Raw genomic sequence first — 23195 nt, 5'->3', positions numbered from 1 at the left:
GTGACTAGTGTAGTGCCTGGAACACAAGAAAGGCTCAAGAAGTGCACAGTGAATAATCAATGCATGCTAATTTTGTTCTGTATCCTCAGCAGTACCAACCTGGCATGCAATAAAGGAGTCTGACCTGTTACCATGACTGTAGCGAGATTCTTGAATATAACATAAACTCTAAATTCTTCAATAATTGAAGCTTGATAATAGGGCATAAATACTCATGTTCAGTGGCTTTTCCAGAATGATAAAATGTTTCAATGTTATAAATCTTATAGTACCCTCTAAGAAGAGAAAAAAAAATTGGAATAGCAACTCTACATGTTTTTTCAAATTTCTATATAATTCATTATATAAACATAAGAAGCATTAAGATGAAAATAAATACAGTTGTAGGCAAATTGAGCTGGGGATATTTTTAAAAGAGTAACAGCAAAAAATGTTACTTAGAGATATTCCTTTTAAGTTACATGCTGTGATAAGCATGGCTGTTTTATGTAAAGGTTGAATCACTAAACTCTACACCTGAGACTAATACTACCCTCTGTGTTAACTAAGTGGAATTTAAATAAAAACTTAAAAAAAAGTTATACCTGATATATTTGTCTTAATTTATAATTTTGAAAGTGTTTCTATTCATTTAAAAATATATTTTGGCAGATACATTCAGGAGTTCTGGAAACCTGAAAATTATTTTTTAATGAATATAGTTATGAGAATTTTAAGTAAATAGTGATTAATTTTGCTAGAATGATATATTTGTAGTATTCTCATCTCATACAAAATAAATAATCATAACCTACATTTGCACTTGAAAAATACAAGATAATTGGCAATGTAATTGGTTTAGTGTGTGTTATGTGTATGTGTTTTGGTTTAGTTTTTTTCAGGTATGGTACCCATATTTACAGTTAAGTTTTGTTTTGTTTTGTTTTGTTTTGTTTTGCTAAAAAATATATTTTCAATGAGGAGGAAATTAGGCACTTAAATTATGGACATGGATACCTTCTAATACACAGATATGTGTAATACAAAACAGAGCCTAAAGATAAAGGTAATGATTCAATTGTGGTTAAAAACGAGAGGGCGGAGAAGCATTCGGCTGCATACAAAGAAAAAATCCACCCACTTGTCTTATATTTGCTTTGTTCAGAAGGCAGTAGTGACTTTGAAGTAGAAAAATATTGATTCATCATGTTATAGCCAGAGGGATGTTAATACATTTTCCCCTTTTTCTTCCAGCACACTGATTTATGTCAGTACATGGACAAGCACCCTGGGGGGCTGCATCCAGATAATGTGAAGGTAGGAAAAGATCTTTTTAAGCCAGCGGTTAGCATTCTTCATGTGTATTTTTTTTCATCAAAGTCTAATCTCTCTACCATAACTTAAAAAAATTGTTGTGTAAAGAGAAGTGATATTGAAGTAAACCATGGTTAGTGCTCTCTTGAGTGATTGGAAACTATGTTTAAACATTAAGTCTTTTCACTGGAATGTTATTATTTAGATTTAATTCTATTTTTGTTTCATGCTAATAATAAGTGAGATCCACTGGAATGCTATTTTAACACTGTTTTTAAGAGAAGAGAGTTTCAGGTAGCTCTCCCTTAGAACTTCATACTAACGTATCAGTAAGTTTCAGTACAAAATACTATGATCCAAAACGTTATGGTGGGTTCATAGTACATATTTTTTTATTTGTATGTACAAACAGATAACAGTTTCCTACTGCTCTTCTTCATTTCTTTTATTACAAATTGGATTGCTGTGTGTCAAAAGAACTAAGTTTTTCTAACATCTGACCTAGCACCCATCTTGGAAATTTTCAAAATTTCATGCTTCAAATAGGAGATTCTTTCTTGACATCTGTGAGAGCGTCAGAAGATACCAAAGTTATATATGAAGGTTTAATGATGTGCTCACATTCTGTAATTCAAATGACTACCTTTCATGATCCTGAGAATCAATGGAGTGATATGGATGTATGTAAAGAAAAATTCTGCCCATTTCTTCCTGGGCATTATCTATTGACACCGCTCTTTGCAGCAGGCATGTTTCTTTTGTACTTTTCTCTTTGCTTATAAAAATATATATGCACGTATGGTATTTTGTGTGTGTTTATTTTGCTCTATAAAAATAACATGTTATTGTATGTCTTTTTAAAATATGTATCATGGATATCCTTTAAAATCAATGTATGATTGTAGTTTAATCTTCCTGAAAACTGCATATGAGTCCATAGTATGAAAAAACCATCATTTTCAACTGTTTCTTATTCATGGATCTTGGCTTGTTTCTAGAATGTTGCTATTGTAATGAATTCTAAGGTAAATAATAGTATGAAACCTTTACATTCTTACTTCTTTTATATATCTAGTTAATAGATTTTCTTTACTAAGAGACAAGATTTCAGTTTTAATGAATTTGACTGGAACATTTGCCCGCAAGTTTGTAAATTATAGGAGGACTGTTTTTCTTTACTCTCATGAGCATTGACCATAACCAATCATTTTAATTTTTGCCATTCTGATAAGTAAAATTGGAATACCTTTTATGTTAGTGTTTTCTTGGCTGCTAGTGACATCAAGTATCTTTTCACATGTTAAGATCTTGACTATTTGTAATTACATTGCCTGTTCTTATATATTACCTATTTTTCTAATGTTGATTTTCTTATTTTTAATACGTTGTAGGTGATTGTTAATATTTGTGGTATTAATGATGATTTTTATGGTGGCCAGTTATGTTGTATAACTTTTTTAATTAAAAAAATTTTTTAACGTTTATTCATTTTTGAGAGACAGTGGGAGACAGAGTGTGACTGGGGGGAGGGGCAGAGAGAGAGGGAGAATCTGAAGGAGGTTCCAGGCTCTGAACTGTCAGCACAGAGCCCAGCGTAAGCTCTGATCATGAGATCATGACCTGAGCCGAAGGTAGACTCTCATCTCTGAGCCATCCAGGCACCCCTATGTTGTATAATTTTAAAATGCAGGAACTTGTAGCAATTCTGAAATAGCATTGTGTTTTAGACAAATAATAGAATCAATATGGTTTTAGACAAATAATAGAATAAATAATAGAATCAATATAGTCTGTTGTTTCATATAGCTCTTTTTTTGTTGTTTTTTTGTTTTATTGATAGATAAATAATTTATCTTAGATATTTATGATAGATAAATAATTTAAATTCTTTGTTCATTTTTCTTCAAAATCAGTATCCATTGACATAAACAATTATTTAGTCTTAAATTGGGGAAGAAATTTTAACAGATGGAAAGACTTGTTTCGTCAATCTTGGCCATGTTTAAGTCCAACTCCAAACATTAATATCATAACATGAACATAATTTTGATTTTTTTCCTAAACATTGAAACATTTTAAGTTCTCTTATTTACACATTAAATGTTCTCTTCTTAGGGATGATTAGGTTCAAAACCAATAGTACAATACATCCTTACTCTTGTTTCCTACTTTAACCCTAGGGATCTGTAGAGAACCCAATTAGTGAGACCTTCAGCTCTAGGGGACCCAGGGGGCTCAGCTCTAGGGGGCTGAGCCTGCCAATCTCAGTGAAAATCAACAGCTACTCTGAGCAAACTTTGACTTCTTGACTTCCAAGTTCAGTGACAAGATTGAGATTAAAGAGCTGACTGAACCTTTTCAAAAAGAACCATGACATCACTGGATTTTTATTATTCTTGCTTGGTTTTCTTATCAACCCTCTGTGTGTCATTAGTTATGAGCTAAGTATTGGTAGAAATTTTTGTTGGTGAAACAAAGAAAAAAGCTTATTCCACAAAGCATCACCATGTTCACCATACTCAGGCCAGTGTCACTGGTAATTTTTGTGGCATTTGTAAGTTCTGCTTTTTCCATTACATTTTATTTTTCCTTTATCTCCTAGTGGTCTTGAGGAACTTGACTTCTAGGTTGCCGTTTTTCAGCAACTAGTATGTACTTGAAATCATGTTTCAACAACTCTTATCCAAGTTTTGCAAGCTTTTCTTTTATTCCATGGCCATTCGTTGTTCTTCAAATACCTAGTGTTTGCTACCTATTCCCAGCCCTTGTTGTGCCATGGCAGTAAACATGGTTTAATAGTTAGTGCCTTCCTAGGCTGTGGTGAGAAACTTAATGGTGTATTCATTGTGCAGTCGGAATAGAAATAATGTCACAGAAATTGGACGGAACATACACAGTGAGTCTGGATATTAGTCATATAGAGCAGGAATTCTATATACTCAGAAGTTGCTTGATGTGATCACAGATTGATGCCTCACTACATTTTTGCCTGTAATGTGATTTACCTCTTCTTATACCATTTTGAATAACTGAAAGTCAGCAAAATGTATTGATGTATAGTATCCCTTTACACATAGCTATTGAAATCTCAGCTCCTTCAAAGCATAAGAGACTCTTAAAAACTGAGAACAAACTGAGGGTTGATGGGGGGTGGGAGGGAGGGAAGGGTGGGTGATGGGTATTGAGGAGGGCACCTTTTGGGATGAGCACTGGGTGTTGTATGGAAACCAATTTGACAATAAATTTCATACATTGAAAAATAAATAAATAAATTAATTAATTAATTAATTAAAAAAAAAAAGAAATCTCGGCTCCTTGAGGATTTGCCAAAATGTACTGGACAGTCTTACTTCTCGAAATATTTACGTGTACGGGAAACATCAGTAGTCATTTAAAGGTCTTCAAACGTGGCTCCATGGCAGAGTCACCTGCAAAGCTTTAAATGTATATATATTCTCTCCTCTCTTCCAAATTCAGAATAATATTTAAAAATTCCTTTAAGTAGGAAGAGGTGGGCATTTGCTCAGACCCAGTGCTGAGAGCCCAGGTTGCCTCCCATGATCCACAGTGTCCCCTTGCTCTTCCTGTGACCCTGCATGGCTTTACCTGTGGAGGACATGTGTGCTAGCTAACAACCCTGGCATGTCACCCTCTCACAGACTTACAGCCTGCCTCTGCTGCTCTTCACTCTGCCGGTGGGGTGATCACTGTGGACAGGGGCTGGGCCAGTAGGTGGGGATGGGGAAGAGCATGAGAGACAGGGTCTGGCCTGTGGTGCTTCAAAAAATAAGTGTCAGACCCATGCTTCAAGGTTGAAAATTGGAAGTGTCTTTTGTGAAGAATCTGATCAGTCCAAGAGAACAGACCTAAAGAATCCAGGCAACTCTACAGCAAAGACCTCCTTTGACATAAGTAACTCGGAGGAAGCAAAGTTGTGTGCATTAAATTAGAGAAAGATTGTAAAGAAGACATCAAAAAATTATTAATACTCTCAAAGATGTAGAAGAACTATAGTATATCTATAAAATAAGAATGATAAGTTATTTTTTTAAAAAAGGAACTTAGTGAACAGAAGGTTGCTTTAGAAATTAACAATATGATGACAGAGTGGTGCCTGAGTGGTTCCATCAGCTGAGCGTCTGCCTCTTGATTTTGGCTCAGGTCATGATCTCACAGTTTATGAGTTTGAGCCCTGTGTTGCACTCTGTGCTGGTAGTGCAGAACCAGCTTTGGATCCTGTCTCCCTCTGTTTCTGCCCCTCCTCCACTTGCATGCACGCACACACTCTCTCTGCCTTTCAAACATAAGCCTTAAACAAATATGATGAAAGACATAAAAAATAACAAAAAAACATGGGTGATAAAGGTAAAGAAGTTTTCCAGAAAATAGAGTATAAAGCACAGATCTGAAAAATGAGAAAGAAAGTATCAAAAAAAAATTAGAAGTCCAGTCCAGGGGATCCAACCTCTGAATAATTGGAGAAAATATGCAGGAGGAATCATCAAAGTAATAGTCATTCAACTACACTTTTTCCAGCTGTGGAGGATGTGAATTTCAAGATTAAGAGGGTCCATTAAATGCCCATAATATTTAATGAAAATAGACTGACAATAAGATTCCTTATTTCAAAATTTTAGAACGCTGGTTTTGAAGAAAAATCCTACAAAAGGAAACGGCTTTACTGTGTTAGAATTATAGTGGCCTTAGCCTTTTCAGCAGCAACACTGGAAGGGAGACAGCAGTGGGACAGTGGCTTGAAAGTTCGTATTTAAAATTATTCCCTCAGGGAGCCTGGCTGGCTCAGTCAGTAGAGCATGTGACTCTTGATCTCATGATCATGATTTCAAGCCCTATATTGAGTTTAGAGCTTACTTAAAAAAAATAAATAAATAAAATTATTCTCTCAACCTAGTATTCTATACAAACTATCAATTGTGAAGGTAAAGTAATTATTTTCAGATATTCAAAAAGTTGAACATAATGCCCACTGTGCATCCTTTCTCAGGAAGCTATTTGAGGATGTACTCCACTAGAATTCAGGGTATAAACCAAGGCAGAGAAGACAAAGAAACCAAGAAACAGAGGCTACCACAGAGAGAGATGCAGGAGGTTTTCAGGACAATGCTGAAAAGAATCCCAGGATGACAGTTATGCATTAGTCTGGGAGAGTAATCCACTGGTCCAGTTGGAGCAGGTCAGGGGTTTCCAGGAGAGATTTCCAAGAAGAGGAAATTGTTAGGTAAAATACCTAATGTGTTTGAGAAGATTTATGAGATGGGAAAAGAGTTTGGTGTTGAATTAGCACTAACTGCAAAGAAAACTAACCAAAGGAAAACAAACCAATAAACAAAAGAACTAGATCATCAGTAACACCAGGAAAACCAAATTATTGTGTGGGGGTGGGGGTGGGGGTAAAAGTATTCGTAGTAAACTAAATGGCTCAGGTCTAAATAATATTTACATAGTCATAATAATTTAAATGTTAATGTTGGTAAAATTAAAAAGGAAAAATACCTCTGAGTGATTCTGCTATAGCCAGGCAAGCTCCTTCCAGGATTAGTATCCTAGAAAAGGTTTTTTGACTCTGTCCAATGTTCTTCTCCCTACACTACATGATTAATACATTAAATTACTGTAAGTAGCTTATTATTTAGCTTTATATGCACTCAGTCACATAGTTTTATCATCATTTTCATATTGAAGATAGTACTCTTATCTTCTCTGAGGGTGTGGGAAGTTAAAAAATAGAATGCAGCTTGTTAATGCCTGTGTTTTGGCATCTGAATTGCCATGCACGGAAGCAGACGGCCCTTATTACCATGTTGGTTTCCATGGGAGGCCACTCACCTAATTATGCACTGGCTTTTCTTCACCTGCTTAGACACAATGCCCTCCTCCAGGGTTACATTTAGGATCTGCACTGCAGGTGAAATTATTCTCAAAGTAGTCTGACTGTGACATAGTGACAGATGTCCCACAGGTATTTCTGTTTGATATATTAATGCATTTTTTTCACGTTGTGATATTTATTGTCACTTAAATCTATAAATGCAAAATGAAGAGCATAAGAATAATATTTACTAAGTTAACAGCTGTTCATAAGGCTGAGATGTTAATTTAAAAAAAAAAAACAGTTGAGCTAAAATAAGACCTTGTAATGGTTCTTTATAAATTTAAGGAGATGGGAAAACCAGGTGAGATCCACTTTTATGTTAAAAGAGCATATTCTTTAGTAACTCCAAAGCTCTGTGTTTACCTAAATAGCTTGTAGATCATTAAATGTTTGGAATGTTGTAGATACTGAATATTCATTACAGGGAACAGAAGGAAAGTACAGTGATCAGACCTTTTTGTTTCTAAATCTGGCAATTTTGACTTTTAGTTTGATTATTGGGCAGCATAAAAATATATGTAAAGCATTTGTCTTGGATTCTAAAAATGTGAATATTTTTGTTTAGATTTCATATATCCTTGTTTACAGTAATACTGTGGGATGTCATGTACCTAAGAATTGAGATTGTTCTTTAATGTGAATCAGATACAATTTTAAGCATTACAAACATGATAGATCATTGAAAAATGAAAGAGAAAAGAACAACTGGAATGATACATAATTTGTGATTTCATAATAAGGCATGGAATTCTACAGTAATTTTATGCTAATTCTCAGCAAAACATCTGTTAAAGTTTATCTTTCTTGATGTATATTCCTGGTAAATACTGAAGTAAACTCATAACAAAAAAATAATAGTAAACTCACAACAAAAAATAAACTCATAACAAAAATTGTCAATGTTAACTAAATTTCTAGAATCATTTGCTATTTTGCCCAAAAATATATCTGTTCTCAACATGACATTGTGAAATAAATATTCACTATTAACTAATGGTTTGTTTCTTAGCATAATATCAATTTTAGACAAATGGGTAATTTTAGCAGTTAATTACTTAGAGGGCAATTTAAAATCTCAATCAAAAGCCTGAGGACATTGTCCTTGTTATAAATATTTATGATGATTAAAGGTATAGCAAGCAATTGCTAGAACATAATTGGTATGTCAGAAACTAGTTAGAATTTGGGGGGAAGGATAGTTTATTTTTTCTCCCTTTTAAGCCATTAACTATAAATATTATTAGGTTTTGACTATCATCGTTGAGTCGAATGCAGAACTTGTGTTAGTTCTTCAATTTATAATTTTCAGTGATTTACAGGTTGATCATTGAGGTAAAGAAAATGACCATAACAGCCTAAATTTTACCCTTCATTCAATGTTTCATGTATTCTTTAAAAATTGATAATCATGAGAGACTAAAAAAAATTAAGGTTCTTAAAAAAGATTAATTGATGCTGTCTCCAGGTGATATCTAGAAATGTAGATGCATGAATCTTATTGATGACATTGGATCTTCCTGTATTTTTCTGTAATGTACCTTCATATCCATGTTATCTTAATGGCTTTGCAAGAAGATTCCTTTCAAAAAAACCATTTGCATTTTTTCAACAAAATTGTTTCGGATAATCCAAAATAATCCAAGCGGTTATGAATACTGTACCTTATTCTCTGAAATATCTGACATGCTACTGGCATATAGCTGAGTTTTATTTTTTTAATTTCAATATCTATATTATATAAAAAGATATTAGGATTATTATGCTTGAAAAATTGCTATTTTCCTTTCATAGTCCAGGGAACAAGCAGGTGTATAACAGACAGAATAATGTTATGCCAAATTAAGACTGTCTTATACAGATGGCACCGAGAATTGATTCCTAAATGAGACTTTCTAATGTTCAGATAGAAAATCAGATAGCACCTGATTTTCTCCATATTCTACATTAGAGCTCTCATTTAGCTGGTAATGATTTCCTACTATGCATTACTGTGACTATATAGAGGATTTTCTCATTCTGTATTTTGAGAAATAGGATTATTTCATGAAGGCATTAATGAGTGCTTTAGTCTCAGCACCTGTCCAGGTTTCTTTTGAACATTTTTATCCTATTTTTGCTATAACAAAATAATCTTCCCTATCTAGAAAGTGAAGGATTAACAATAAAAGAAAGTGAAGCTTCATGTGTTGATTCATATTGTGCTCGACGTTCACAGGGGCTCTAAGCAGTGAATTTCTGGTTAAGATGTGGGGCCCACTTTCCGCCGTTCAGATCATGTCGTTTGTATCTTTGGCATCATATGCTTGCTTATCTGCTTGTAACAGTTTGGATCAGACAAAGGAATCAAGGCAGGTAATTAAACAACAGACTCTTTCTTAGAAGTGCTTTGAAACCTGGATTTAAAAGAAATCACCCCAAAGATTTATGAAGTACAACCATCAGAAGTATGCCATATGATATTTTGTTGAGATGGAAGATGATTGTAAATAGAATCACCCAGCTTGGGGAGTACCCAGTGGGAATACACCTTCCTGGGTTTTAAGCTTAAGCCATTCACTTTGCCTCTCTCCCCTTTAAGGGTTAAGATGGATCCTGCACTTGACCTCTTTGTTTGCATGTTTTCCAAGACAAACAAGAGGACCCAGGAGGGAAATCAGGCTGAGTAATAGAGTTATGTACACACTACCAAAGATATTTGTAATTTTTTTGCACAGGTACAGCCTTCATGTGACTAGCCAGTACATCTCATTAATGTTTTGTCATAATGTATCCATTCCTATTATTTGAGACCTATCTGAGAGGATGTAAAGAGAGGTCTTTTGATCACTGTATCCAAATTCAAAGTGTTTCCTGCATTCCATTTTATTGTGTTTTTATCTGAAAGTCAGGACCTCTCACTCCCCTTCACCCATTTTGCCCATCTCCCTATTCCCCTCTTCTCGGGCAACCACCAATTTCCTGTTTATGGGTCTATTTCTCCTTTTTTTCTTTGCTCATTTGTTTTGTTTTTAGATTCCATATGAAAGTGAATCATATGGTATTTGTCTTTCACTTAGCATAATACCCTCTAGGTCCATCCATGTTGTCACAGATGCCAAGATCTCAATTTTAACGGCTGAGTAATATCCCATTGTATGTATGTATGTATACTTCTTCATCCATTCATCTGTCAATGGACACTTGGTTTGCTTCCATATCTTGGCTATTGTAAATAATGCTGCAATAAAACATACGGGTCCATATATCTTTTTTAATTAGTATTTTCATTTTCTTTAGATAAATACCCAGTAGTAGAATTACTGGACTACATGATATTTGTATTTTCAATTTTTTTTTAGTGCGTCCATACTATTTTCCATAGTGGTTCCATTGGTTAGCACTCCCACCAACAGTGTACAAAGGTTTCTTTTTCTCCAGTTCTTGCCAATACTTGTTATTTCTTGTCTTTTTGATTCTAGCTGTTCTGACAGGTGTTAAGTTGATATCTCATTGTGGTTTTGATTTGCCTTTCCCTGATGATGAGTGATGTCGAACCTCATGTATCTGTTGGCCATCTGTATGTCTTCTTTTGAAAAATGTCTATTTAAGTCCTCTGCTCACTTCTTAATTGGGTTAATTGGGTTTTTTTTTTTTGGTATTATATAAATTCTACATATATTTTGGATATAAAACCCTTATCAGATCATTTTCAAATATCATCTTTCATTTCAGTAGGTTGCCTTTTTGTTTCATTGATGGTTTCCTTTGCTGTGCAGAAGCTTTTTATTTTGGTGTAGTCCAAATAGTTTATTTTTACTTTTGTTTCCCTTGCCTGAAGAGACATGTCTAGAAAAATGTTTCTGTAGAACAATGTCAAAGATTACTGTTTGTGTTCTCTTCTAGGAGTTTCATGGTTTCAGGTCTCACATTTAGGTCTTTAATCCATTTTGAGTTTATTTTTGTTTATGGTGTAAGGAAGTAGTCCAGCTTCGTTCTTTTGCATGTAGTTGGCCAGTTTTTCCTGGATCATTTATTTAAGACACTGTCTTTTTAAAAAAATTATTATTTTTTTTATTTTTTTTAATTTACATCCAAGTTAGTTAGCATATAGTGCAACAATGATTACAGGAGTAGATTGATTCCTTAATGCCCCTTACCCATTTAGCCCATCCCCCCTCCCACCACCACTCCAGCAACCTTCTGTTTGTTCTCTATATTTAAGAGTCTCTTATGTTTCGTCCCCCTCCCTGTTTTTATATTATTTTTGCTTCCCTTCCCTTATGTTCATCTGTTTTGTTTCTTAAAGTCCTCATATGAGTGAAGTTATATGATATTTGTCTTGCTCTGACTGACTAATTTTGCTTAGCATAATACCCTCTAGTTCCATCCATGTAGTTGTTAATGGAAAGATTTCATTCTTTTTGATTGCTGAGTAATACTCCATTGTGTATATATATATATATATATATATATATATATATATATATATACCATATATATATACCATATCTTGTTATATTTTTTTTCATATCTTCTTTATCTGTTCATCCATCGATGGACATTTGGGCTCTTTCCATACTTTGGCTATTGTTGATAGTGCTGTTATAAACACTGGGATGCATGTGCCTTTCGAAACAGCACACCTGTATCCCTTGGATAAATACCTAGTAGTGCAGTTGCTGGGTCACAGGGTAGTTCTATTTTTAATTTTTTGAGGAACTTCCATACTGTTTTCCAGAGTGGCTGCACCAGTTTGCATTCCCACCAGCAGTGCAAAAGAGATCCTGTTTCTCTGCATCCTCGCCAACATCTGTTGTTGCCTGAGTTTTTCATGTTAGCCATTGTGACAGGCGTGAGGTGGTATCTCATTGTGGTTCTGATTTGTATTTCCCTGATGATGAGTGATGTTGAGCATTTTTGCATGTGTCAGTTGGCCATCTGGATGTCTTCTTTGGAGAAGTGTCTATATATGTCTGTCCATTTCTTCACTGGATTATTTGTTTTTTGGGTGTTGAGTTTGATAAGTTCTTTGTAAATTTTGGATACTAACCCTTTATCTGATATGTCATTTGCAAATATCTTCTCCCATTCTGTCGGTTGCCTTTTAGTTTTGCTGATTGTTTCCTTCACTGTGTATAAGCTTTTTATTTTGACAGGTCCTAATAGTTCATTTTTGCTTTTGTTTCCCTTGCCTCTGGAGACATGTTGAGTAAGAAGTTGCTGGGGCCAAGATCAAAGAGGCTGTTGCCTGCTTTCTCCTCGAGGATTTTGATGGCTTCCTCTCTCATGTTTAGGTCTTTGATCCATTTTGAGTTTATTTTTGGGTATGGTGTAAGAAAGTGGTCCAGGTTCTTTTTTCTGCATGTTGCTGTCCAGCTTTCCCAGCATCACTTGCTGAACAGACTGTCTTTATTCCATTGGATATTTTCTGCTTTGTCAAAGATGAGTTGGCCATACGTTTGTGGGTCTGTTTCTGGGTTCTCTATTCTGTTCCATTGATCTGAGTGTAAGACACTGTCATTTTTTCATTGTATACGCTTGCCTCTTTTGTCATAGATTAATTGACCATATAAGCATAGATTTATTTCTCAGCCATCCCCCTATCTTTTTTAAAAAGTTGTATTCATATCTTATCAATTGATATTAAGACAATTCATGTTGACTTAGTGTCTAGGATGTTACTTTAGGCATTAAAATCATTTTAAACTTCATTTATTACTATTCATTGTGTGTAAAAAAAAGAAAGACCCTTTAGTTAGGGGAGAGTAGCAAGCATACATTCACAAATGTAGTTGAGAAAAACTTGTATTTCATGCAATTTCTTTTAGTTCTAAAAAGTACATATCAATGAGGTCAGTTTTATAACTCTGAACTGTATTGACAAATAGAAACCTCATAACAACAGGTCTTAAGAAGATTATATGATCCAAATTCCTTGAAACAACTGTTTCAGTTTTTTTCTTGGAAACTTATGTTGGATAACTATTAAAGCCAATAGCTTAAGTTTGACTATCTTGTTTCTAGTTATCTGGGGAATATTTCTAGTACTAATTTTAGGGTTTTGACCAACTTTATTAAAGGGAAAATTCTCACCCTCAGCCTTACCAGCTTGCTTCATTATATACACAAATCCTAATAATGTGGAAACCTACTTACTATATTAGAACTTCTTTCAGGGAACTTGGCAAAACAAAGATCTGTCTTTCAATCCCTTTTGACTCCTTTTAAATATCCCAGCTCTGGTTCCCAAGGTTTCAATCTGCCTGCTTAAGGCGGGTGTCTCTGTGTCTTGAACAACACCTTGCTTGATATCTACCATTGCCCTGAGGCTAGAAGAGAAGACAGAGTGGGTGGCCAATTTACCTGGTATGCTCAAAGATCACAGAAAGTGTGTAAAATCTTTCCCCGAAGAGCTTTCCCAAGTCCCAGCAGTTCTCATTTTTGGAGTTCTTCCTCTCCAGAAATACATCCTCTTTAGGAATAAGATATTAATGTTTAAATATTTTAGACAATGTGTATTAAATAGTTGTTACATTTTCTTGAAATGATAAAATGTTATGTATCTCAGTACTTTGAAGGAGTAGAGCAAAGGAGAAGACCATTGAATGAAAGATCTCAAAAAGGACAAAAAGTGGCAAGACAAGTTCCCCCTGCTACTCAGACATTCCAAAAGCTGCACCTGTCTGTAGTACGTGGCAAAAAAGTACATACCTACAACCTGATGCCTGGGCATGAATATCTGTGTTTTACACCATCCAGTAATACATTTCACACCATCAAATATGTCTAAAGTGACACAAATTATACCATAATATTTATTTCTGTCTCCCTTACATCTCTATGTAACATTCTAATTATTCTTTTTAAAAACTTTAACACATCAAACTGCGATGATGTTTTATAAAATAGAAACTGTTTGGCATGAGTTCTGTATATTGTATTCGAAATTAGGATTTGGTATTTGCATCAGGTATTTGCACATTTGAACGTCACCTAAGTGAAATGAATCATGATGAATCATACTGTGGCCTTTAAAAATTGAAGAAGACCTACTCTTGTAATGAAACCATTCTCTGATGTATATTATAAAATATTTTGACATTTATCAGATAAACTCAAAGTTTCTAATTATTTTTCATCTCTAAAAAGCTTGATGTCTGCATAATTTCATGTTTGCATAGCCTATGGGTTTTTAAACAATACAGTTGTTAAACATATTATTTGAAGTATTTATTGCCCATGTACAACTTTGGTTTATTTGCCATTGTCATATTTTCTGGCCTTAGATTCACACAATATATAGCTATTCAAATAGTACACATACTGAAAAAAAAATCAAACAGTACATAAGCAGTACTCTTAATTTTGAGTGTCAGAGCAAGACAACAATAGGTTCAAATATTAGTATTACCTCTTACTTGCTAGGTGTCCCTTTGGCCAATTCATTTAATTTCTCTGAGCCTTTGTTTCTTTATCTGTGAAATAGGGATAATAGCATCTATCTGGCGGAAGTGTTGGGAGGATTAAATTACCTAAGTGAGTGTAAAACACTTAGTGCAATGTCTGTCATAGTAATCACTTAATAAGTGGCAGTTATTATACTCTTCTGTTATTCATAAAATTATGAAATGATACAATATCGCAATGTGAATGACTGTTAAAGATAACTAAGACTCAACCAGTCATTTAAGTTACAGAGATGAGAGATTTAAGATACAGAGATGTTAAACTTGGTCCCCAGAAGGCAAAAGTATGTGAACTAAATGTCTTTGTAAGAACTGGTTGTATACCATAAGACATAGGGTCCATTGCTAATAGTTCTAATATGCTTTCTGTAAGCCCCGAGAGACTCTAGACATTCCTCAAAGAAAGTTGACCCATGAAAATCTATAAGATGTTCACTGTGCTTAGTCTCACATTAAGTGGAACCACAGATATTAAATAATGCATGCGTTTCAGACCATTCACAAAACCTAATGACTGTAAACATTGAGATAAAGAACATCTGGGATTGGAGGAGGGGAAGATGGCAGCGTAGGAGGATGCTGGGCTCACCGCGTCCTGCTGATCACTTAGATTCCACCTACACCTGCCTAAATAACCCACAAAACCGCCAGAAGACTAGCAGAACAGAGTCTCTGGAGCCAAGCGCAGATGAGAGTCCCACTGAAGAGGGTAGGAAGGGCAGAGAGGCGGTGCGCGCTGCACGGACTGGCGGGAGGGAGCGGGGCAGAAGGGTGGCCCGCCGGCCAAACAGAGCCCCCGAGTCTGGCTTGCAAAAGCAGAGGGGCCAGACAGAGTGTGTTCCTACAGCAAGAGGGACTTGACATCTGGAAGATTATAAGGTAACAGCTCTGCTCGGAGAGCAGGAAGGCTGGAGGACAACAGGAGGGAGAGTTGCTGAGCCCTGGGATGACAGAGCTCAGGTTGGCAGGGAACAAAGGCGCTCGCCAGCGCCATCTCCCTCGCCCATCCCCCAGCCAAAATCTCAAAGGGAACCAGTTCCTGCCAGGGAACTTGCTTGCACCACGCAAACACCCAACATTGTGCTTCTGCAGATCCATCCCTCGGCAGCAGGTCTGACTCCCTCCGCATGCCTCAGGGCCCCTCCCTAAGTGGATCATGGAAGGATAAGCAAGCTGAGCCTGTCCCTCCCACCCCTGTGCACCTTGCCCATCCACCCCAGCTAATAAGCCAGATCCCCAGCACCACAAGCCTGGCAGTGTGCAAGTAGCCCAGACGGGCCATGCCACCCCACAGTGAATCCCACCCCTAGGAGAGGGGAAGAGAAGGTACACACCAGTCTGACTGTGGCCCCAGCGGTGGGCTGGGGGCAGACATCAGGTCTGACTGCGGCCCCGCCCACCAACGCAAGTTATTCAAGACAGCACAGGGGAAGTGCCCCGCAGTTCCGCACCACTCCAGGGACTATCCAAAATGACCAAACAGAAGAATTCCCCTCAAAAGAAACTCCAGGAAATAACAACAGCTAATGAACTGATCAAAAAGGATTTAAACAATATAATAGAAAGTGAATTTAGAATAATAGTCATAAAATTAATCACTGGGCTTGAAAACAGTATAGAGGACAGCAGAGAATCTATTGCTACAGAAATCAAGGGACTAAGGGACAGTCAGGAGGAGCTAAAAAATGCTATAAATGAACTGCAAAATAAAATGGAAATGACCACAGCTCGGATTGAAGAGGCAGAGGAGAGAATAGGTGAACTGGAAGAAAAAATTATGGAAAAAGAGGAAGCTGAGAAAAAGAGAGATAAAAAAATCCAGGAGTATGAGGGGAAAATTAGAGAAATAAGTGATGCACTAAAGAGAAATAATCTACGCATAATTGGTATTCCAAAGGAGGAAGAGAGAGGGAAAGGTGCTGAAGGTGCACTTGAAGAAATAATAGCTGAGAACTTCCCTGATCTGGGAAGGAAAAAGGCATTGAAATCCAAGAGGCACAGAGAACTCCCTTCAGACTTAACTTGAATCGATCTTCTGCACGACATCATAGTGAAACTGGCAAAATACAAGGATAAAGAGAAAATTCTGAGCAGCTAGGGATAAACGTGCTCTAACATATAAAGGGAGACCTATAAGACTCGTGACCGATGTCTCTACTGAAACTTGGCAGGCCAGAAAGGAATGGCAGGAGATCTTCAATGTGATGAACAGAAAAATTAGGCAGCCGAGAATCGTTTGTCCAGGAAATCTGTCATTTAGAATAGAAGGAGAGATAAAGGTCTTCCCAAACAAACAAAAACTGAAGGAATTCATCACCACTAAACCAGCCCTCCAAGAGATCCTAAGGGGGATCCTGTGAGACACAGTACCAGAGATATCACTACAAGCATGAAACCTACAGACATCACAATGACTCTAAACTCATATCTTTCTATAATAACACTGAATGTAAATGGACTAAATGTGCCAACCAAAAGACATAGGGTATCAGAATGGATAAAAAACAAGACCCATCTATTTGCTGTCTACAAGAGACTCATTTTAGACCTGAGGACACCTTCAGATTGAAAGTGAGGGGATGGAGAACTATTTATCATGCTACTGGAAGTCAAAAGAGAGCTGGAGTAGCCATACTTATATCAGACAAACTAGACTTTAAATTAAATTCTTTAACAAGAGATGAAGAAGGGCATTATATAATAATTACAGGGTCTATCCATCAGGAAGAGCTAACAATTTTAAATATCTATGTGCCGAATATGGGAGCCCCCAAATATAATAAACAATTACTCACAAACATAAGCAACCTTATTGGTAAGAATGTGGTAATTGTAGGGGACTTTAACACCCCACTTACAACAATGAATAGATCATCTAGACATATGGTCAATAAAGAAACAAGGGCCCTGAATGATACATTGGATCAGATGGACTTGACAGATGTATTATAAGTCTGCATCCCAAAGCAACAAATATACTTTCTTCTTGAGTGCACATGGAACATTCTCCAAGATAGATCACATACTGGGTCACAAAACAGCCCTTCATAAGTATACAAGAATTGAGATCATACCATGCTTACTTTCAGACCACAATGCTATGAACTTGAAATCAACCACAGGAAAATTCTGGAAAACCTCCAAAAGCATGGAGGTTAAAGAACGCCCTACTAAAGAATGAGTGGGTCAACCAGGCAATTAGAGAAGAAATTAAAAAATATATGGAAACAAATGAAAATGAAAATACAACAATCCAAACACTTTGGGATGCAGTGAAGGCAGTCCTGAGAGGAAAATACATTGCAATCCAGGCCTATCTCAAGAAACAAGAAAAATCCCAAATACAAAATCTAACAGCACACCTAAAGGAAATAGAAGCAGAGCAGCAAAGACACCCCAAACCCAGCAGAAGAAGAGAAATAATAAAGATCAGAGCAGAAATAAACAATATAGAATGTAAAAAAACTGTAGAGCAGATCAATGAAACTAAGAGTTGGTCTTTTGAAAAAATAAACAAAATTGATAAACCTCTAGCCAGGCTTCTCAAAAAGAAAAGGGAGATGACCCAAATAGATAAAATCATGAATGAAAATGGAATTATTACAACCAATCCTTCAGAGATACAAGCAATTATCAGGGAATACTATGAAAAATTATATGCCAACAAACTGGACAACCTGGAAGAAATGGACAAATTCCTAAACACCCACACACTTCCAAAACTCAATCAGGAGGAAATAGAAAGCTTGAACAGACCCATAACCAGCGAAGAAATTGAATCAGTTATCAAAAATCTCCCAACACATAAGACTCCAGGACCCGATGGCTTCCCAGGAGAGTTCTACCAGACGTTTAAAGCAGAGATAATACCTATCCTTCTCAAGCTATTCCAAAAAATGGAAAGGGAAGGAAAACTTCCAGACTCATTCTGTGAAGCCAGTATTACTTTGATTCCTAAACCAGACAGAGACCCAGTAAAAAGAACTACAGTCCAATATCCCTGATGAATATGGATGCAAAAATTCTCAATAAGATACTAGCAAATCGAATTCAACAGCATATAAAAAGAATTATTCACCATGATCAAGTGGGATTCATTCCTGGGATGCAGGGCTGGTTCAACATTTGCAAATCAATCAACGTGATACATCACATTAATAAAAGAAAAGATAAGAACCATATGATCCTGTCAATCGATGCAGAAAAGGCATTTGACAAAATTCAGCATCCTTTCTTAATAAAAACCCTCGAGAAAGTCGGGATGGAAGGAACATACTTAAAGATCATAAAAGCCATTTATGAAAAGCCCACAGCTAACATCATCCTCAATGGGGAAAAACTGAGAGCTTTTTCCCTGAGATCAGGAACATGACAGGGATGTCCACTCTCACTGCTATTGTTTATCATAGTGTTGGAAGTTCTAGCATCAGCAACCAGACAACAAAAGGAAATCAAAGGCATCAAAATTGGGAAAGACGAAGTTAAGCTTTCGCTTTTTGCAGATGACATGATATTATACATGGAAAATCCGATAGACTCCACCAGAAGTCTGCTAGAACTGATACATGAATTTAGCAAAGTGGCAGGATACAAAATCAATGTACAGAAATCAGTTGGAATCTTATACACTAATAATGAAGCAACAGAAAGACAAATAAAGAAACTGATCCCATTCACAATTGCACCAAGAAGCATAAAATACCTAGGGATAAATCTAACCAAAGATGTAAAAGATCTGTATGCTGAAAACTATAGAAAGCTTATGAAGGAAATTGAAGAAGATACAAAGAAATGGAAAGACATTCCGTGCTCATGGATTGGAAGAATAAATATTGTCAAAATGTCAATACTACCCAAAGCTATCTACACATAAAATGCAATCCCAGTCAAAATTGCACCAGCATTCTTCTCGAAGCTAGAACAAGCAATCCTAAAATTCATATGGAACCACAAAAGGCCCCGAATAGCCAAAGTAATTTTGAAGAAGACCAAAGCAGGAGGCATCACAATCCCAGACTTTAGCCTCTACTACAAAGTTGTAATCATCAAGACAGCCTGGTACTGGCACAAAAACAGACACATAGACCAATGGAATAGAATAGAAACCCCAGAACTAGACCCACAAATGTATGGCCAACTAATCTTTGACAAAGCAGGAAAGAACATCCAATGGAAAAAAGACAGTCTCTTTAACAAATGGTGCTGGGAGAACTGGACAGCAAAATGGAGAAGGTTGAAACCAGACCACTGACTCATACCATTCACAAAAAATAAACTCAAAATGGATAAAGGACCTGAATGTGAGACAGGAAACCATCAAAACCCTAGAGGAGAAAGCAGGAAAACACCTCTCTGACCTCAGTCGTAGCAATTTCTTACTTGACACATCCCCAAAGGCAAGGGAATTAAAAGCAAAAATGAACTACTGGGACCTTATGAAGATAAACACCTTCTGCACAGCAAAGGAAATAACCAACAATACTAAAAGGCAACCAACGGAATGGGAAAAGATATTTGCAAATGACATTTTGGATAAAGGGCTAGTATCCAAAATCTATAAAGAGCTCACCAAACTCCACACCCGAAAAACAAATAACCCAGTGAAGAAATGGGCAGAAAACATGAATAGACACTTCTCTAAAGAAGACATCCGGATGGCCAACAGGCACATGAAAAGATGCTAAACATCGCTCCTCATCAGGGAAATACAAATCAAAACCACACTCAGATATCACCTCACGACAGTTAGAGTGGCCAAAATGAACAAATCAGGAGACTATAGATGCTGGCGAGGATGTAGAGAAATGGGAACCCTCTTGCAGTGTTGGTGGGAATGCAAAGTGGTGCAGCCGCTCTGGAAAACAGTGCGGAGGTTCCTCAAAAATTAAAAATAGACTTACCCTATGACCGAGCAGTAGCACTGCTAGGAATTTACCCAAGGGATACAGGAGTACTGATGCATAGGGGCACTTATACCCCAATGTTTATAGCAGCACTCTCAACAATAGCCAAATTATGGAAAGAGCCTAAATGTCCATCAACTGATGAATGGATAAAGAAATTGTGGTTTATATACACAATGGAATACTACGTGGCAATGAGAAAGAATGAAATATGGCCCTTTGTATCAACGTGGATGGAACTGGAGCGTGTTATGCTAAGTGAAATAAGCCATACAGAGAAAGACAGATACCATATGGTTTCACTCTTATGTGGATCCTGAGAAACTTAACAGAAACCCATGGGGGAGGGGAAGGAAAAAAAAAAAAAAAAAAAAGAGAGGTTAGAGTGGGAGAGAGCCAAAGCATAAGAGACTCTTAAAAACTGAGAATAAACTGAGGGTTGGTGGGGTGTGGGAGGGAGCGGAGGGTGGGTGATGGGTATTGAGGAGGGCACCTTTTGGGATGAGCACTGGGTGTTGTATGGAAACCAATTTGACGATAAATTTCAAAAAAAAAAAAAAAAACATCTGATCACACATCTTTAGACTTTGAAAGATGGGGGTGGGGAGTATAAATCTTGTTGCTCACTGCCAGCGCCAGGAATTCTTCTGAGTAATAAAACATATCGAGTCCAATAATGTGTGCTTTTTCCTGACTTAAAAAGTTTTGATAAAAGGCCTATCTTGTTTGTTTTTTGTTTTTGTTTTTGTTTTTTTACCTGCTTAAACCCTAAAGAGTTCCATAAGGGAATGGATGAAGTATTCGAAGTATTCCTGAGAAGTATATACCATGGCACTGAGAATATGAGCTGTTTCCTGCTGGGGATGACAAGACAACTGAGCTATAGATAGATCTGCTGCTGGCAGAAGTGTCCCTGTTCATCAGATCATTGCTATTTAAGGCATTTTCCCATTGGGGTTTGTACTGCAGAAAGTGAACATATTCAAAGTAGAGTATAAATCCTCAGTGATCATATTGAAGAATTTGGAGGAATCCTTTTATAAAGTTGAAGAGAATATCCTGAGGTGACAAAGTATTCTTAGGAAGGCCTTATGGCTACTACATAGAAAGATGGGAAGAGAGTTTCACATCTGTTGGTAATACTTATCAACTTCAGTACCTAAAGTTATGTTATTAATTGCTGAGAGGATTTTAAATAGCAGAAACAAATCTAGGAATCATATGCTCATTACATAATATGCTAATTGAGACTTCTACAAACTTGGGTTCACTTATTAAAGCACTTTCATTATATTGGGCATATGTCTGTATTCATCCATGCATTTACCAAGCATCAACCTCATTTAAGATGAGGAGGTGTAATGGAAAGTTCACAGGCGCTGTGTGATGGTTTGGATGATTTTGAGTAAGTTTCTTGTGCATTTAGAACTACAGCTTTCTTATTTAAGAGAAAAGAAAAAATACAGGATTATTGATGAAAAGGATTAAATGTTATATGCAAGAGTGCTTGAAACAGCTTTTAAACTAGAATTTGCCCTCAATTATTATTAGGCCCCTTCTTTTTGGTATCTGAGATTCCATCCACATTTACCAAGTTTTATTAGCAAATACCCACAATGACTTTTACTCTTTGGTGGTCCTCCTTCTTCTCACAGTGTCCTCTGGTTTTCAAAATGATCAAGTGTAGCTTATTGTGCAATGATTTATACAATCAAGTCAAGTGGCTTTCTCAAAAATTTATGTGGTGAAGTTAGGTATTTGCCTGCTTGCCTAACGGAAGAGATTCCCTAACATGTGAATTCTCAAGACATTTCCAAAGAGCATAGCCTTGTGTTTAACTGAGCATGGCCACTGCTACCCACAGCCTTCCCCTGGCTGGCAGTGCCTACTCTCTTAAGCCCATTAAGTTATGGACTTTTAACCCATATTTTTCTAATGTTTTTAGTGAAGTCTGCTGTGGTCCCTATTGCCACCATTACTTTTGTGATGGTGAGTTGGTAGGTTTATGGTTTCATATATTGTCTTTTCATTTATATGGGTTTTTCTTCTTAATTTATCTAGTGACCTGCTTGCTTGGTCGTTTCACCTTGTGTATCTAGTGACTGTTCAATTTGATTTCCTATTAAAATTTTATGTGTGATGAATTCTCTTTTCAGAGTGACAAGTTTCCTGTGATTTATCCCTTCCATAGCCTGCTATTCATATTATGGCAGGATTAATTCTACTTTTTTTTTTTTTTAATTTTAGCTAGACCCTCCCTCCTCTGTGCCTATGGTACACTCAGTTTGCTTTACTGTTGCAGTGCAGACTTAACTTTAAGTGGTAGCCACCTGTTTATGTGTCTCTCATACCTAGTGGGTTGTGAACTTCTGGAGTCCAGGGACTACATCTAATACCTTATTCATCTTTGCATCCCTCTTGCTTGACAGCACCTGACATGGCACAGGGTTGGCCCTTAGTAAATCCTGAATGAATTTATTCTATGGAGATTTGTTCTGACTTAACTTGTGCATTGCTCAAAGAGCTAAAATACGTTTGGGGCTATAACAATGTTTGAGGCGGTATGTCATGTCTGGGCTTAGTTTATCATGTACACAATTGTAATTGGAGTGTCTAGTTGCTTCCTTCCCTGACACCAGTTTTCTTAATCTCCTTTAATAT

At 36.5% G+C, this 23195-nt stretch overlaps 1 protein-coding gene across 8 annotated transcripts in view; it reads left to right on the top strand.

Moving 5' to 3' along the window:
• The window catches only part of CDK14 (cyclin dependent kinase 14), a 638124-nt gene that overhangs the window by 321236 nt on the left and 293693 nt on the right, over window positions 1-23195 (top strand). For all 8 annotated transcript variants that reach the window (XR_015247658.1, XM_025929509.2, XM_086696604.1 and 5 more), the window contains one exon: window positions 1234-1296. Coding sequence is in view for 7 of the 8 variants with exons in the window: in XM_025929509.2 (XP_025785294.2) it covers window positions 1234-1296 (63 nt within the window). In the remaining variant the exon portion in view is untranslated. The remainder of the gene's footprint in view (window positions 1-1233; window positions 1297-23195) is intronic.

Source organism: Puma concolor, chromosome A2 (genome assembly GCF_028749965.1).
Source record: "Puma concolor isolate L17-30 chromosome A2, mPumCon1.1.hap2, whole genome shotgun sequence".
Taxonomy (NCBI): domain Eukaryota; kingdom Metazoa; phylum Chordata; class Mammalia; order Carnivora; family Felidae; genus Puma; species Puma concolor.
The sequence above is the reverse complement of the archived record's forward strand: the minus strand, read 5'-3'. Positions and strand labels throughout refer to the sequence as shown.